Source organism: Motacilla alba, chromosome 14 (assembly GCF_015832195.1).
Source record: "Motacilla alba alba isolate MOTALB_02 chromosome 14, Motacilla_alba_V1.0_pri, whole genome shotgun sequence".
Taxonomy (NCBI): Eukaryota; Metazoa; Chordata; class Aves; order Passeriformes; family Motacillidae; genus Motacilla; species Motacilla alba.
Genome location: NC_052029.1, coordinates 7,764,768 through 7,780,883, shown reverse-complemented (window position 1 = coordinate 7,780,883; position 16,116 = coordinate 7,764,768). Strand labels below are relative to the sequence as shown.

General features: G+C 46.1%; 1 protein-coding gene across 3 annotated transcripts in view; it reads right to left on the bottom strand.

The window, feature by feature from the left end:
- Positions 1–34: 34 nt before the first annotated feature.
- ABCC1 (ATP binding cassette subfamily C member 1) overlaps positions 35–16,116 on the bottom strand; it is a 50,729-nt gene continuing 34,647 nt past the window's right edge. Inside the window, exons 20-32 of one of the 3 annotated variants that reach the window (XR_005258599.1) lie at positions 16,021–16,105; positions 14,481–14,619; positions 13,363–13,570; positions 12,221–12,531; positions 11,182–11,381; positions 10,559–10,685; positions 10,100–10,201; positions 8,966–9,112; positions 7,896–8,054; positions 6,540–6,706; positions 5,756–5,950; positions 2,281–4,601; positions 35–1,117 (exon numbers count right to left, since the gene is read on the bottom strand). Coding sequence is in view for 2 of the 3 variants with exons in the window: in XM_038150746.1 (XP_038006674.1) it covers positions 4,493–4,601; positions 5,756–5,950; positions 6,540–6,706; positions 7,896–8,054; positions 8,966–9,112; positions 10,100–10,201; positions 10,559–10,685; positions 11,182–11,381; positions 12,221–12,531; positions 13,363–13,570; positions 14,481–14,619; positions 16,021–16,105 (1,949 nt within the window). In the remaining variant the exon portion in view is untranslated. Of the gene's footprint in view, positions 1,118–2,280; positions 4,602–5,755; positions 5,951–6,539; positions 6,707–7,895; positions 8,055–8,965; positions 9,113–10,099; positions 10,202–10,558; positions 10,686–11,181; positions 11,382–12,220; positions 12,532–13,362; positions 13,571–14,480; positions 14,620–16,020; positions 16,106–16,116 lie in introns of those variants that run through there. The other 2 variants (XM_038150746.1, XM_038150745.1) reach the window with 2 other exon arrangements.

The window sequence follows — 16,116 nt, the reverse complement described above, 5'->3', positions numbered from 1 at the left end:
AATGCCTGACACTCAACCAAAGCTTGTTTGAGCCAGAACTGCAGTGAGAAGATGGAAAGGGGTAACTTGGGATACATGTTATTTCCATAGGAAACTCAGCAATTCCACTGTCATTATCTTTCCAGACACCAAAACCTCACTTGATTGCTGAAAACAAGCCAGTCAGGACTTAAATACTTTTCTGGTATAAAAGCAAACAAGTCAAAAGAGAAAGACCACAGCATTCCTAATTTGTACTGTAAATGGAACCCAAATACCCATCATACTTCAAGATTACACAAATTATTTTTAAAAGCCAAGAAGATTTTATGGACAGCAAGGAAGAATTTAACTGGTAGCAAGGAAACTTAACTGTTTGCAGTTGATGCTGAGCCCCAGGCAGAACAAATGTTGTATTTTGTCAATGTCTTAAGGACTGCTCACCCCGGCACTGTTCTTACACAGCTGTGGACTCCAAGGCAGCAGCTGGAGCTCATCATCCAAAGTGCACAAACAGTGGGGCAGGAGGGAAGAGGAGGCAGGATACCACTGAGCAGGAGAGCACAGGCTGCCTGTTGTCTCAGCTGGGGATCAGATCCACCCCCTCCCTGTGCAGGAGCAGAGCCAGCTCCAGCAGGGACAGGACAGGAACGTGGCTGGGAGTGGCAGCAGAGCATCCATCACTCCTGCCCGGGGCTTGGAGCATTCCCACTGCCAAGTGCCAGGTGCTCACAGCAGGGCATGTCCAAACATTGACACCAACATTTCCAAACTGAATTTGGCCACGAGGAATTTTGCATGGTTGAAAGTGCCCTCCTCTCTGATCCCTGCAGCACATGAGGAGACAGCAGGATCTCACCTGTTGACCCGATGGTTCATTCCTGGTTTTCCTCTTGAGTGCAAGCTGACTCTTGCATGTGCCACCCTGGTGCTGCAGAGCCTCTGGCATGGTCACCTGTCAGGTGTTGCTTTAACCAAAACAGAAGCAAAAGCTTCCTGGGCTTCCCACAGTGTCTGTGGCCAGAGCTGTCCCAAGGTTGCTCCTCAGGAATCACAGGATGACAATGTGACAGTCCAATACACACAGAGATACTGCTCCTTGCTGTGACTTTTGTTAAAGCACCCATTTTCTAGAGAGCTGAAATAAAAATAGAATCAAGTATTTAAATGGGTTCTCTTCAGTAAACTCAAGCAAACACAACACAGAAAGGGGCAGTGGGGAGGGGATGGGAGAGTTCCAGCTGCAACAACCAACCCAGACTGAACCAGCAGCTCATTCTCCAACAGCTCCTCAGTGGCTTCTGCACCCAAGTCAAAAACAGTTTAGAGTTTCTGCTGGACAAGTGCCTGAGATATTGAGGTCCAGTGCCTGCTGGTGCTCAGCTACCAGGAGAGAATTATTTTCCCCTCTGCTTTCCCCAGCTCTCATACTTGAGGGCACAGACAAAACAATTTCAAACCCAGATACAAGTTATGAGCACTCCAGAGGTTTATCAATGGATCTCAAAACCAGGAGCATTTAGAAATACTGAGATAAAAGTTAGGTATTTTTCCTTTTTAACTAAAGCAAGGAGGAACAGAATTGCCCGTGTTGCTGGGTAATTCTGAAGCAGACACCTTTTAGCATTCCATAATCTCCAATACAAACGTCTTTAAATGCTCATTTTCTGTTCCTAAGGTAAAGAGGGAAGGCAACAGGAGACAATAATCAAAACATACTTTCACACTGGTAACCTCTGAAAGGGCACAGTTTTGCTGTTGGCTAACGCAAAGTAAGAGCAAGCAAAAATATCATCAGCTTTCACACATCAAATTGTGCTGCAAAGGCAAAAGAAAAGCAATTGCCCAAATTACATATGAAAAATCCAGCATGTTTCAGATGTGCCAGAGTCCCCAGGAATATCTCCAAGTACTGTCCAAGATGAATCTGGAGCTCAAATCTCTCAGAAGTTACCTGGAAGTTGGTTAAAGCAAAATATATAAAGGAGTTAACACTTGGAGACACCATGTAGGAGAGAAATGCTACCTTAAAAAATCCTTGTCCCATGATTCCAAGTTTAAGGCAATACTGAAACGGTTAAAGCCAGAAAATAAATCAAAATGTCATGCATTGATTTACACCAAGTTCAGGCCATACATGTACTGTGCAAGTCACACTCCCAGTGCCCCAGATGGTCACAAGACACACAGGAATGCCAAAATGTTAAAGGTGTCAGTGACCCAAGGCACAGTTGTTGCTGTGCCATGTCACTGTCACACCACAAAAGGATCTTCATGTGGGTCAGGACTGGGAACACTTACAGAAGTAGCTCTGTTCACACACATGAATTAGGGTGGTTTCTGCAGGTCTTCTAAAAATTCTGAGCTGTTTTTTTGGCAGAATCAGCTTTTCCAGATGTGAGAAATCTTCCATGTTGCAGTAAATAATGTCAGCCCAGATACATCAATGTGCACTGAAATCAGATACAGTAAATTCAACTGTACAGCAGCTCCTCTTCCTCTTCCTTGCCAGGAATGGGGTGGAAGGGGAGGATCAAAGTGTTCCTGGAGGATGACTGCTCCCAAGCAGGAAAGGTGTCTCAGTGGCACTGACAGTTCCCCCCCTGGGTCTCTGCAGGGAGCTCCATCTCCACCTTAATGTACAACACCAGCCTCAGCCCTTAGCACAGACTCCAAGCTGTGCTCCAAGCATCCCACCCTTCTGTCCACCCTCCAAAAACTAACTCACAGCTCATCCCCAAACTCTCCAGTCAGCCCCTGCTCGTTCCATTTCCACAGAGAAAATTCACACCAAGCTCCGGAGATGTGGCAGACACAGGCCATGGACACCACTGGGGGTGACAAAGAGCACTGTGGCTCCTGCTCTGCTGAGCCTTCATTGTCACCTGCTCTGCTCAGCAAACCACTAAGCAAGGCAGCCCTACTGCACAGTTATCTACACTCGTGGCTTCTTACCCACCACCCTAACAACCCCAGACACCAGGCCAAGCTGAATGATCAGTCTCAGCAGGACCAACAGTTTCTACTTTCAAGGCAAAAAGCTGAACTGACAAAGCAAACCCTCTGTCAAACACGAGGCAAGACAGAACACGTTTTCTTTCAAACAATTTTTTACTGCAAGTTCTTTGCAAATATTTGCATTGTCATTACAAAAAATACCAAAGAAATTTTCAGTCTATTCAATTTCAGAGTGTCATAATTTACAAAAAAAATAAATAGCTTTACTCTAAGGACAAGAATTGTCTAGTATTAAGGTCAGCAATATCAATCACAGAAGTCCACATTCTCAGTGCTGAGTATCTGGATCCATCTGACTTAGTTTGCTTTCTTCCAGCATTTTCCTTTAAAATAAGACTAATCAGAACATTAGAAAAGTAACTTTTTTCTTACCACAGAAAGCTGAAAATTCAACATAGATCTTGAAAACCAGACTCCGCTGCCATTTTAATTGTTAGACCCTTCCGACACAAAACTTTAAAAACGCCTTGTTTTTTTTTAAACAACTGCAACAGAACATTTTCCCACAAAAAATTAAGAGTCAACAGCAGCAGCATGAAGGGCATGTTTCTTTGATATAAGGCTAATGGTCCTTGATGTGGCAGAGCTGTTATGAAAGCACAGAACTCCCAAAGCCAAGGGTGTTACAATCAAGGTCACCCTGAGCCTGCAGCCTCTGCTCAGGCAAATCCTCACTGCTCAGCCCTGTCCCCACAGGTGTCACCAGCACTGGGCACCCCAGCCGGAATTCCTGAGTGAGCTGGGGGTAAGATCAGCACACAGCAACACACCAACTGCTGCACACTTTGGTTCTGGAGTGGTTGTCATTCCAGACATGCTGAAACACTGCTCTGAAGTTGGCTGTGCTTTTCACATCAGCACTGCTGACATGACAGGGAACTTGCTGCTCTACGCTGTAAACACATGAAACCTTGAGGACAATGCATAAAGCATTAACCATGTACAGTAAATGCCATAAGGAGAAAGTCTGGCACACATTTTATTTCACAAGAAGAAAAATCTTTGGACTATAGTACTTTATGCCACAAAATGTTCCAAGTGCATCCCACAACAGATGGCTCATGAAATGAGGAATCCGCAAAGAAGCAAATAACTAACATTTGCAAAAATGTTTTAAACAAAAAAAAAAAAAAAGGGAGGGAACTTCAGAACATAAAAGAGATGAGAAGAAAAACCTTTCTCTCTGAATGAATTTCTCTCTGATGAATCACTCCACTGTATATTTGAGTGTATAATGACAGATTTCAGGCAAAAAATAGGAGTCTCTGAAGTGTCTTCCACAGTGTATGAGCTTCTCCTAAAGGTGGCTAAAATCAATACTAAGGAGAAATAAAAAATAAAAAATTGCATCTTTATGTTGCTTCCATTGCCATGCTCTGGCTAACTTCACTGTGTCTGAAACTCAGCTGTGTGGTTCAGTCCAGCTCAGGAGAAGTTACAGTTCTCCAAATGTATCACCTCCCTCTTCCCCACAGTAAATAGCCACGTTCAAGTGCTACACCAAGCCTGAATCTTTGGCCATGCTATAGAAAATGCCTTTTTCCTGAAGTAGTTGGTCTGGGGTACCACACTCCACCACTTCTCCTCTCTCCAGGACTAAAACTCTGTAAAACAAGAAGAGGGGGTGGAAAAAAAAAAGGGAAAATAGTCACAAGAAGATCCAGAAAGCCAGTGAACCAGATATATGTGTACAGACAGAGACTGCAGCATAGCCATTATTTGCAAGTGAAGACAGTGAACAGGCTGAGGTTCTCTCTGACCCTCCCCAGCTCTCTGCAGATGGTCTGTGTGGTGCCTTGTTCATGTAGCACATGGTCACCCATCTCCTCCTGAACAGGAGGCTCTGGACTGTGCTCTGAGCCAGCCAGAAGCGAGCTGGCAGCTCTTCTTGTCAAGGTGTGTGAGGGCTTGTAAGACCCTGCAAGACCTGGGAGACCCTTCCCTTAACACCTTAACACCTTCCCTTAACACCACCAACTGCTGTTCCACAGCTTCCGTGACAAACAAAAACATCCAGCTGGCACAAGGAAGCCCACCAAGTCAGTGGTCAGCTCACTGTGAAGCCCTGTTCCAGCCTCCCCCATGGATGGAAGGCACTGCAGAGATGTCACCAAGCCCCTGGCAGGGGCTGCTGCCTGGTGTCACCACTGCCACGGCTGAGCTGGATGTTCCCCTGCTGGCAGTGCTCCTCTCTCTGACCTGTCACTACTGACAGCACAGAGGGCTACAAAAGTACACTGAAATCCTAGCAGTGGTCACTTTGCCATTCTGTGATAAAAGGGACAAGAGTCTAAAACTGAAATATGAGACAACAGCTTGGCCCTCAAGCACACCTTAGCAAGGCAGCCAGCACGAGGGAGGCTGTATGAACTACAACCAGAAGGGATGGAAAGTGGAACACCAATCAACTTCAGAGGGCAGGATCTGCCCCTCGGCACTCCCTATGCTGTCTGTGCCTAAATTAGGGCAAGATCCAGGAACAGACTCCTGTCCTTGCCTCTTCCCCCTTCCCAGTCTGCCCAGGCAGGAACAGCACAACAGCAGTGTGACAGGGACAAGAGGAGCTCCCCAGGGCAAACACAGCCACCACAAGCCAGAGCACACACACACCCTGCCCCTCAAAACAGGGATTCCAGCAGCTCTGTGCAGAGGCAGCTAAAAAGGAACCAGTAAACAGCCAACTAACACAAAGATTGCCATTTAAGAGGAGCACAGTGCAGGTCACACAGTCAGCAGGCTAAGAGCAGCACCCCTTTACCTGGTGTAGTCCATGATTGTGTTCAGACGATGTGCTATAGTTAACACAGTACATTCTTCAAATTGAGACTTTATAGTTGACTGTATGAGCTTATCTGTTTCAAGATCAACAGCAGCTGTGGCTTCATCCAGAACCAGGATTTTGGACTTCCTGAGCAGAGCTCGAGCCAGGCACACCAGCTGGCGCTGACCCACACTGCACAGATGGGATGGAGCAGGGGGAGAAAAGTCAGAACAGGTTTAGAGCATTCATTGGTATTTATCTTGAAACCTGGCAATTCCTTGGTCTAAAGATAAGCTGAGTCTCACTATTTCCCTGCAGAGTATCTAACAGCATCTGAAACTACATCCCCCTCACATGAGGTCCTGGCAGTGCAGTAGGAGCATACAAGTGGTTTCAGCATCACTGCATCAGGCTGACTCACTGCATCAGTGCAGTGCTGAGGACTGGACTTTAAATGGTTTCTAAAAACTGAACATATAAAACCCTGATAAGGTGCAAATAGCAACTGAACAGCTTCCTTAGAATAATGCTGCTGCTTAAATGCTTTCCAAGGCTGCCCAAGCTGACAAACCTCCCAGCACTCAAAGTATTTCTTAAAATTATTTGAAATTCCCAAACTCAAGACTAAAAACATGTTGAATAAAACCGAGTTGGTTGATTGCCTGGTCACACATAAAGAATTCTCCAGCTGCCTCCCCAGATTCTGACAGGGCTGGGTCATTACAACTTGCACAAGCACACCCAGGATTCAGTTCAGCACACAGGAATTTCTTTGACCTACCTGAGGTTCTCACCACCCTCAGCACACTCATGATTCAGTTTATCAGGAAGGGATGATACAAAGCTTTTCAGGTGAGCCAATTCCAAAGACCTCCAAATGTCTTCATCAGAGTGTTGGTCAAAAGGATCAAGATTCATACGCAGAGAGCCAGAAAACAGTATTGGATCCTGGCCATGGAAAGAGGTAACTGACCATGGACACAGAACATGGCAAGTGCTCCACAAATATTTCTTAGATAACAAAAGGAAACAACATGTACAGATGCAGTTGCAAGCAAGCTAATATACTGAATTTAGGAGTGAGGGCTCATTTTTTTCCAATAAAAAGTTATTCTCACTCTTATTCCTTACTCTTCTTGGGGGCCTGACCTCTTCCCTTTGCAGATTCTTGCAGTCCAGACCTTTCCATTAGTCAGTAACTCATGAATTCAGAAAAAAAACCCCAAAAAACAAACAAACCAGAACACCCAAACCCCAGCCAACTTTCTTTTTACTGGACCTCTAGTCTAAAATAGAGGCCCTCCCTGCTCAACCTTCTGTCAGCAGGGACTACTAGGTCAACTTTTCTCTTCTCAGGGAATTACCATCTGTAAATATTTCAAAACCCTTCAGCTGCAGTATGAATGTATGAATGAAATTACTCCCTTTTTTTTCTTTTTTTCTTAGATAGGAAGAAATACTACTATGGAAATATTGATGCAAAACAAACAAAAGGAAAGAGCAAAGTCCTCCCCAGATTTCCAAAAGAGGTGGTACAGAAAACCTTTTACAGTGAGCTCACTTGTTTTTGCCAGTGTGCTGCAGTGGTAATTGAAAACATGACATTTTACAGTCTTACTTTGAATCAGAACAGGCAATAAAGGCTACACAGTAAGAACAAAAACATTTGAGACTAAATCCAATGCTCATAAAGCTGTATTTCCAAATGTTTAGGACCATCAAACCCACAGCTGCCTGGGCTAGACGGGGATGGTTTCTGTGCAAGAACAGCACTGATAGCACACACTCTGCCCAGTTCACAAGGGGATCCCAAGCAGGTGCTCAGCTGGGATCAGCCCTTCCCACTCAGGCTGAGCTGTCTGTAGCCTGTAAGTGATCAGCTCCTGAATCCAGAGGCCAAGGCTTTGCTTCCACAACACAGCTCAGTCACAGCCAAGCTCCTACTTGTTACCTGGCACAGGCAAGTTGAAACCAGCCTAGGGAAAAAAGCTTGGTTTCAAGTCCATGAAAGGGCAAGCTGAAGTGACTGAATTTCATAGCACAGAGCAGAGGAGGAATAACAATTTTCCCCTCAGTACTTCATGGAAAGAGCACTGCAAAGAGCAAAGTTTAGGTAGTGGCAGGATTTTGCACCCACCTGAGGGATGATGGTGATCTTGAACCGCAAGTCATGGAGCCCTATCTTGGCAATATTAATCCCATCAATGATAATTTCACCTTCAGCTGCTTCATTAATCCGAAACAAACCCAAAGTAAGTGAGGATTTTCCAGCTCCCGTTCTTCCAACTATTCCAATCTGTTGGGAAGAAATACAAGAACAACTTACTCTGGGAAACAGTTAAAGCATTTCCAAGCATTTCCACCTGAAACCAACACATTGTCATACTTTTGGGGTTAGCCACACACCAGAAGCATTCAGTTTCACACTGTATGTTTTACTTCCCAGTTAGACTGCAGCCTTGATCAATTCTTTTCAAATATGAAAGATTGCTGCTTTGGTTGGCTGATACACCTCTTGCCATCTGTCCATTCTAACCACTTGAGGTAGCATTCTGCCCATATTGGTAGGCAGAAAGTGTGCACTCAGGAGAAAATAAATGCCCAGTTGGCTACCACAAATAAGGAAGCTGAACAGTAGATCTCTCATAGCTACCTTTTATGCTGCTGTGCAAGACCACACTATTAATAAACATCAGAGAATCCACACAGGACCAGGCAAGGAAGCAGGAGGAGAAAGATCAGCTTGGCCAGATCCAGAGAATCTGCTCTGAAGTCCCATTTTTTCCTGCAGTCTCACCTTGCAACTTCTGCCTCACTAGATCAGGTTTCCCCCCTCTACTGTAGGCTACTTTCCTGAGATTATAATTAACTTAATCTCTCTGCAACCTACTCCTCTTTGCTTATGGCAAACAAATTAGCAAGATTCCCTGGGAAGGGGAGACAAGACAGGATAAACCTCACCTCCCAGTGAAACCAGGCCAAATGATACTTGGCAGCCCCACATAAGAGTGTCTCCTTATCCCTGATGCAGAACACACCTTGCAAAGGCTGAGAACCCACAACATCTGCACTTACAACAGCGCTGATTCCACAGAAGCTTTTCTAGTTCTTAAGAGCCCCAGACACAGAACAGAACAGGGTTAAACCTCACTTCTGCTTCTGCATGCAGACCTGTGAACTCAGCACTGCCACGAGTTCAGTCCTTACCTTTTCCCCCCCATTGATGGTAACGTTGATGTTTTTCAGGACCAGGTCCAAGTCGTCGCGGTAGCGCAAACCGTAGCCTCGGAACTCCACCTTCCCCTCCTCGGGCCAGCTGCTGGCTGGGGCTGTTTGCTCAATGCTCCACTCAGCCTGCAAGAGCCACACCAACACCTCTGATCAGCTCCTGCTTCAACCAGCACAGGCTCAGAGGACTCAGATTGCAATTAAGAAAAATCCTTCTTAGGGGATAATTTGCAAAAGGAACTGTGATGAGGAGAGGAGAGCAGTCTAAGACAGATGAAATGGTGTGAGTAGCCAAGGGCTTGGCTATCTCCAGTCCCACCTGCTGGATAAACTTCCCTCTTGCCAATGGCAGAATCATGCAGGCAGCACACATTCAGACAACCTGTCTGTACACCCCACCATGGCAAGGAAACCTCTGGGGTGGCCACACGTGCCACTAGAAGCAGTTAGGCTGAGACTGTGCACTAAAACATCCATAAGCTGGTAAAAAGCTGCTGCCTCAGCCTCCCACAGAGGTGAGAAAGAACACACCTCGCTGCATTCACTGCCACTGCCAAATAAAAAAGCTTTTGCATGTATAAACACTGGTCTGCTACCAGAACTTAAGAAAAAAAATCTAGGAAGGATCTTCATGTTTGGTTGCAAAAATAGTGACCCAGATCAGGTTCAAGTGACAGGCAAGGCAAGGAAAAGACCCAGGGAACTCTGTAACCATAAAAGGAACAGCCACATATTAAATCAATAATGTGACTTGAATCAAAACAAAAAAAAAAAAGTTAAACCTTTTTTTTATTCCCCACACTGAGTGCAAAAAGAGAAACAGATAAAAACATGTTTGAAGTCTTAGGAAATGAAAACATTTGTGCTACCCTACTGCTTAGCCTTGAACATAAGAGCACATTTCCTAAACAGCACTGTGTAAATACCAGTGGGTACACCTCAAAAGCACCAAGAGGAACTTCCCACTGAGACCCAGCCTGCTCCTGGCAGGCACTCACAGCCCTGAGCTCTGTCCCACCCCTGAGCTCAGAGCACAGGCCCACCCCCCAACCCACTCAGTGGGCAGCTGAGACCTCAGAACAGGGCACAAGTGTGGTGGAGAGCTCACTGTACCTCCTTCTCCATTTCAGAGTATTCCTTGACTCTTTCAACAGCAACAATGTTGGTTTCCAGCTCGGATGACATGCGAACCAGCCAGTTCAGGTACGCTGTGATCTGCAAGGAGGAAAGCAGTCAGAGAGCTCTTTACACTGAACAGGTTACCTGCAATAAATGAAAAACATGGAATAACCAAAGCACTGCAATTTCAGGCAAGATCTTGGCTAATCAGTGCTGGACAGGAGGAAAGCCTAAATGCCTTTAAGATGCACAGGAAAAGACACATTGGCCACATCCCCTCACACAGGGAAAGCAAAGAAGAAACTTCCCAGCATCTTCTCAGATACTATTTGTAATTATTATTTTTTGTCTTCTTTATATTAGTTTTCCATCCAAAGCCACATCAAGGTTCTGACTTTCTGATGCAGTCTAACGATTCAGAAGTTTTGCTCTTTTTAGAAAAGGCAAAATTACCTGCAGTGAGTAGGACACTGAGAGGCCAACCAGGCCTGCACTGAGTTTGTTGCGTGCAATCACTGCAAACAATGCTGCAAACAGGACAATGCAGTTCCCCACGTACTCCAGACGGACTGCCAGCCACCTGCAAGGCACAAACACATCTCTCCAGTACTTCACCCACAGAGATCAGAGATGTGGACAACAAATGGTCTGTTACACATCTTTTTTTTGTTGGATTAATAATACGGCATGTGTGTCCTGTTAGTGACACAAGCACTGCAAGATGTTTGAGATTCTGCTTCAGCAGTGTGTGAATCTAGAGGCATCCAAAATTAATGAGTCTTTCAGGCACATAAACTCCTTTCTTAACTACTACTACTGCTGCTGCTTTATGAACATAGGGATCAATAAAACAGAACTTTTAAAATAACAGAACCCAGAAGCAAGGCAGGAACTCTGGGAAAGATGAGAGATTCAGAAGTAGTTTTAATTTCATCACAGAAATTTGAACAAAACATCTCTGAAACGGATTTATCCGCAGAGACAAGCACGCCAAGAGCTGTGCCAGATAAGGAGCACAGCCAGCACATCCATGTCCTCCCCAGTCACTGCTGTTCCACCCGCAGCCCCGCTGGTACCTGTTTGCAACAATGCTGGGATAGTAAGCCTTCTGGTTCTCATCCACCTTCATGTCGTTCTGGCGGATGAAGCGGCTCTGCTCCTCGAAGGCGCGGATGACGCTGACGCCCAGCAGGGTCTCGTTGAAGTGCGAGTACACGGGAGAGCGGCTGACGGACTCCAGGCGCTTCAGCTGCCGCGACGTGGCCACGTAAAACCTCTGCCAATCACAGCATGAGAGTTATGGTTACATCCAGATTCTGTCTGGAAAGACGAGGGGAATCATCGACAGTTCCCTGCCGTCTGGGCTGTCAGCGACAGAGACTGAACTTGCACCTGGGAATACACACCTCCTCCAACACTTTCAGGCCTAAAGGACAATGACAAACACTCTGCTGCCTTCAAACAACTGCCAATCAACCCATCTCATGCCAGAGCCATTTTCTCCTCTTTCTTTTATCAGCAAGTTAAGTTAAACAGTATAAAAGACACATATCATCACTTTACTAATGGAGCCAAAAGGATTTACAAATTCAAGAGCCAAAGTCAAACCCCAGCTGCTTCTCTTCAATCTGTGCTGGCTCTTCCAGTTTCTAGGAGTGAAGCAAGCACACCGTGCCCACACAGGACAAGAGTGAAAGGCTGCCACCCACTCTGTTGCTCTGTAGACAATATGCTGATGAAACAGGCACATGAGCAACACACACACATATCCCTCTAAAGGCTACTCTCACGTTTGGAAAGCAGTCTTGGAAAAGCCCATGTTTTCCATATTTGGGCTCTGAGCAACAAGCTGTGCAAAATTTGCCACAAAATCTAATGGCATTTTTATCAAGTAGGTATTAAAGGATTACCTTCTGCACAGAAGTCATTTTACACTTGACAAAGGAAGGAAAAGCTGTGCTAACATCAGATTATCAGCAAACCAAGCAAAGCACAGTCAGTCAAGCATGACTCAAACCCAACACATTAAAATCCTTCCTCGTGCAGGGTAAGAACAGTCCCAAATAACAGAGGATGTGACTGCTGCTCCTGACTGCCCCAGGTAACACCCTTTACCTGCACAAACAAGTAGACAAGTCCCAGGGGTGGAATGATGACAGCAGCTATAGGTGTGGCCAGCAGGATGATGATACAAGCCCCAATCACGTTAAATGTGGAGCCCATGAACATCTTGATGATGGGTGGGATGGTGGAGTCAATGGTGTCTATCTCCTTGGAGAAGCGGTTCACCAGGTTCCCACTGGGAGTGCGCTCAAAGAAGCTCATGGGGGACCTGAGGACGTTGTGCAGCAGGTTAAGGTGCAGGTGTCGTGATGCAAAGATTCCTCCTATTGACACCACCATTGAGTAGCCAAACACAGCAATGCCTAGAAAAGGAGACTCACTATTAACTGCTGCCACCTCTCACACAACACATTTTCCTCATTCTGTCATCATTCAGCATTAGGATGTGTCTAGTGCAGTAATCCTGAGAACTTGGGTTCACTTCAGGTAGACTCAGCAAGTATGTCAAGTAGTTAAAAAAAATAAAAGCAGTGCAAACACCACATTCCTTTCATTGCTTCTCCGTTACAAAAATTGGTGCAATATTTGAACACTTTCCCTGAGAAAAAAAAAATCACTGAATTTGCTCTTGGCATTTGTTTTTTTATTGTAGGATTTTCATGGCACTTCTGAAGCGGGGTACTTGGGGTGTTGGGTTTCATGGCAAACAAACTCTAGACCACAAAGAGGACACAAAACAAAACATCACTGAAGCAACCTCCCACCAGTGCCCTGGGTGGAGCCACAGGCAGCCAGAGCAAACCCCAGCCAGGGCAGCTGAGCCAGGCTGGGGCTGCAGGGAGGCAGCACAGCCACAGCCCCCTGTGACAAACTGCCCTGCACACCAGGCCAGCAGAGTCTGCTGACAGGCCAAGGAGACACCTCTCAGGTCAGACATTCTGTCCCAGTTCTGACTCATCAGCCAGCAAAACACTTCTCACTTTGAACATTTCATTAACAAATGAAAGGAAAAACACATTTTGTAACTGAATAATTGTATAGGTTGGTTTGCTTGCTTTTTTTTTTTTTTAATTGAAGTTTTTTCAGTTTTCTATGAAAACACACACTCAAATCCTGAGTAAATGCTGCTACAGACACCAAGACCACTGGAAACACTGAACCAGCAATGTTAAAATACACCAAACCAAGCAAACCTTGAGAAATTCCCAGTGCTCCATATACTCCCAGTCTGAGAGTTGTGTTCTGCTGCGTCCCATTGATAACAGGATCATCTGTCCATAAACTCAGCCAGTAGTTGGAAGCCAAGGAGGCAATATGATTACACATAAAGAGGAAAATGGCCAAGAAAGACATAAAGAGTCCAATTGCTTTCATGTAGTCCCAGTACACTGATGCCTTCACCTGAAAAAAGATGACAGAAAGAAACACTCATTTTGCAGCTAGGTTTCAAAACCAGCAGCTCCCCCTTGTCCAACACCTATTTTAAGTCAGTATCCCTCCACGAGGCCATGAAAACACAGCAGAGAGCCACAGCCTGGGAACACAGGCTGCAAAGCATTCTGTGGAGACACGCCAACTCCAACACTGCCTCAGGGCAGGCACACATCATCCCTCCCCTGTCATCCAAGGGAAGGGAGGAGTAGGGAGGGACCTGCCTGAAGTGCCACAGAGCATCAGTAGCAGAGCCAAAAACTTCACTGAGGAGTTCCAGTTTCTGGCTCCCTGTACCACAAGATTATAAAGCCTTAAAACCAACCCTTGCTCCACATGGCCTGTATCCCATGATCTATCTTTAACCAACAGCAAGCAATCCAAGCTTGGATTCAAGCAACACCGCTAGGAGCTGTAACTGCCACTTTCCCAGGAACCTCAGCCTCAGGTTTCTCCAAAAGCCCAGGGTATCCTGGGATTAGATCCTCATGTCTACAGTGGAAACTTGGCTTAAATTCATCTGAGTCAACTGCAGCTCCTTACTGAAGGGCAGTTTTTATTAGGTCACCTAATTTGTCACAACCTCTCTCCAAGAAATAGCTGCAAGGTTTTCATTCCTCCTCCTACACTTTGATGTGGTCAGGCCCATCACCTCACACAAGTTTTGTGTTGGCATTCTTCCTGCAGGCAATCGTGGGGCTCAGGTTTGGGAGCAGAGGGCACAGCAACACTTCCATCAAATATTACACAAAGCAGCAAGCTCAAGAACTCACTCAGCCCGTTCTCACAGCAGTTACATGGTCTTCAGAAGTTATTTCCTTCTGAAATAGATTTTTCCAAAACTGAAGAAGGGCACAGGAAGTGGGAGCTGGAGCCTTACCCTCCCAGTCTTTGCTGTGTCAGCCTCTGTCAGTTTCCAGGAATTCTTCTCAGCAAGTGGCTTCTGCAGCTCTGCTGTGCTGCTCTGCTGCTGGGGCTTCCCAGTGTCTCTGCTGTATGTTGAAGAGTTACTGAGCTGCCTGTTTGAAGACATTTCATTTTTAGTCTTAGCTTGACACAGGACACGTGTTACCTCACATCTTTGGCAGTCCACAGCTCCAAGATGTCACCCTGATTTTTTAAGACTTTGCTAAGCCTTCTGATGTTTGCATTCTTCTAACAAACTTTCTCACACACAATTCTGTAAATAACTTATGTTTTGCATTCTTTCATGGAGGAGGAGAGAATTGATGGACTCTTAGTCTGTCCAGTGTCATTGGAGAGGTGACACTGTCACCCTCCAATCCACTGTCACTTTTAAAAAACTATAAATGTTTGAGTCAGAAAATAAAAGTCCCTCTTTTTGTTCACCTGAAGAGCAACAGTGGCCGTGTCATCATTTCGTGTCGTATTGCGACACCAAGTCAGTGGTTTACACTCCTATGGAGATGTCCTAACCTGCCGTTATGGGCCAGAGGTTCCTTGAGCCCCCCTCGTCCCCTCAGGGCACTCTCCCAACCCTCCCTGACAGCACTCACTTCCCAAGTACCGATGTCCAGGTGCAAGTAACAGTCACCAGATAAAGAAGTCTTGGTGCACAATCACTCCAGAAAGAAAAATGCATTGTGGCCATCGAGACCAGCCTTTACAAACCCCATCATCAGCTCAGCAGCTGGTGGGGTGTGAAAAGGGTACCTGCCCTCCCCTCAAAACAGGCCATTTAACTCCCAGGCACTCATCAGCTTCCAGAAAGAGTGTCTCCAGAGCACCATGAGAACAGGGGCACTATCAGAGCACCGTAAGAATGAGGCACACACCAGGAGATGGTTTTGGAAAGGTGCAATCAGAGTGACTGAAGCAGAACAGCAGCTGCATTAGGCCACACTAAAGGTGCCCTTGGCACTTCATCCCATCTGACAGCAGTAAAAGGCAGCAGCCTTAGGAGCACACACAGAAGCTGCACTAGCCAATAGAGCACTCTCCCTTTTGTGCAGGCCAAACCCACAATATCTTGCTACAACACAAGAGTTTCTTGCCATGGAAGAGCATCACGAGAGCTGTGTGTGTGCAGCCACGCTGTGCCTCAGCCTGTGCCAGCTGCATGGGCTGCAGCCCAGGGGCTCCCATGCCAGGGGCAGCAGGGACTGAGCCCAGCACTGCAGAGATGCACAGGCACAGAATGGATGCCCAGAGCAAACCTGGTCCTGCCCAGGCACAGAGGGCCTGAGGAGCCCCCGTGGTGCTGGCTTTGGGGGCTGTCAGGTGCCTGCTGGGCTGGAACCACAGAGCAGCAGCAGCTTTGCCCTTCTCAGGCTGCTGATCCAGCAGGATATACCTTCCCTCTAACAAATACCATCAAATTACTGTTTATCCACTTCTGAGTGACTGGATTGAATGGATGTGGGACAAGAGGAAAAGAAAAAAAAAATATAACCACACACCTATGCATCAACTTTCCAGGGGCTTCATTCACAAGGCCTCCATTTTCTATAGGCTTGCCTTCCTTTGCAGATGGACTGTTTGTATCTGAGAGGGTG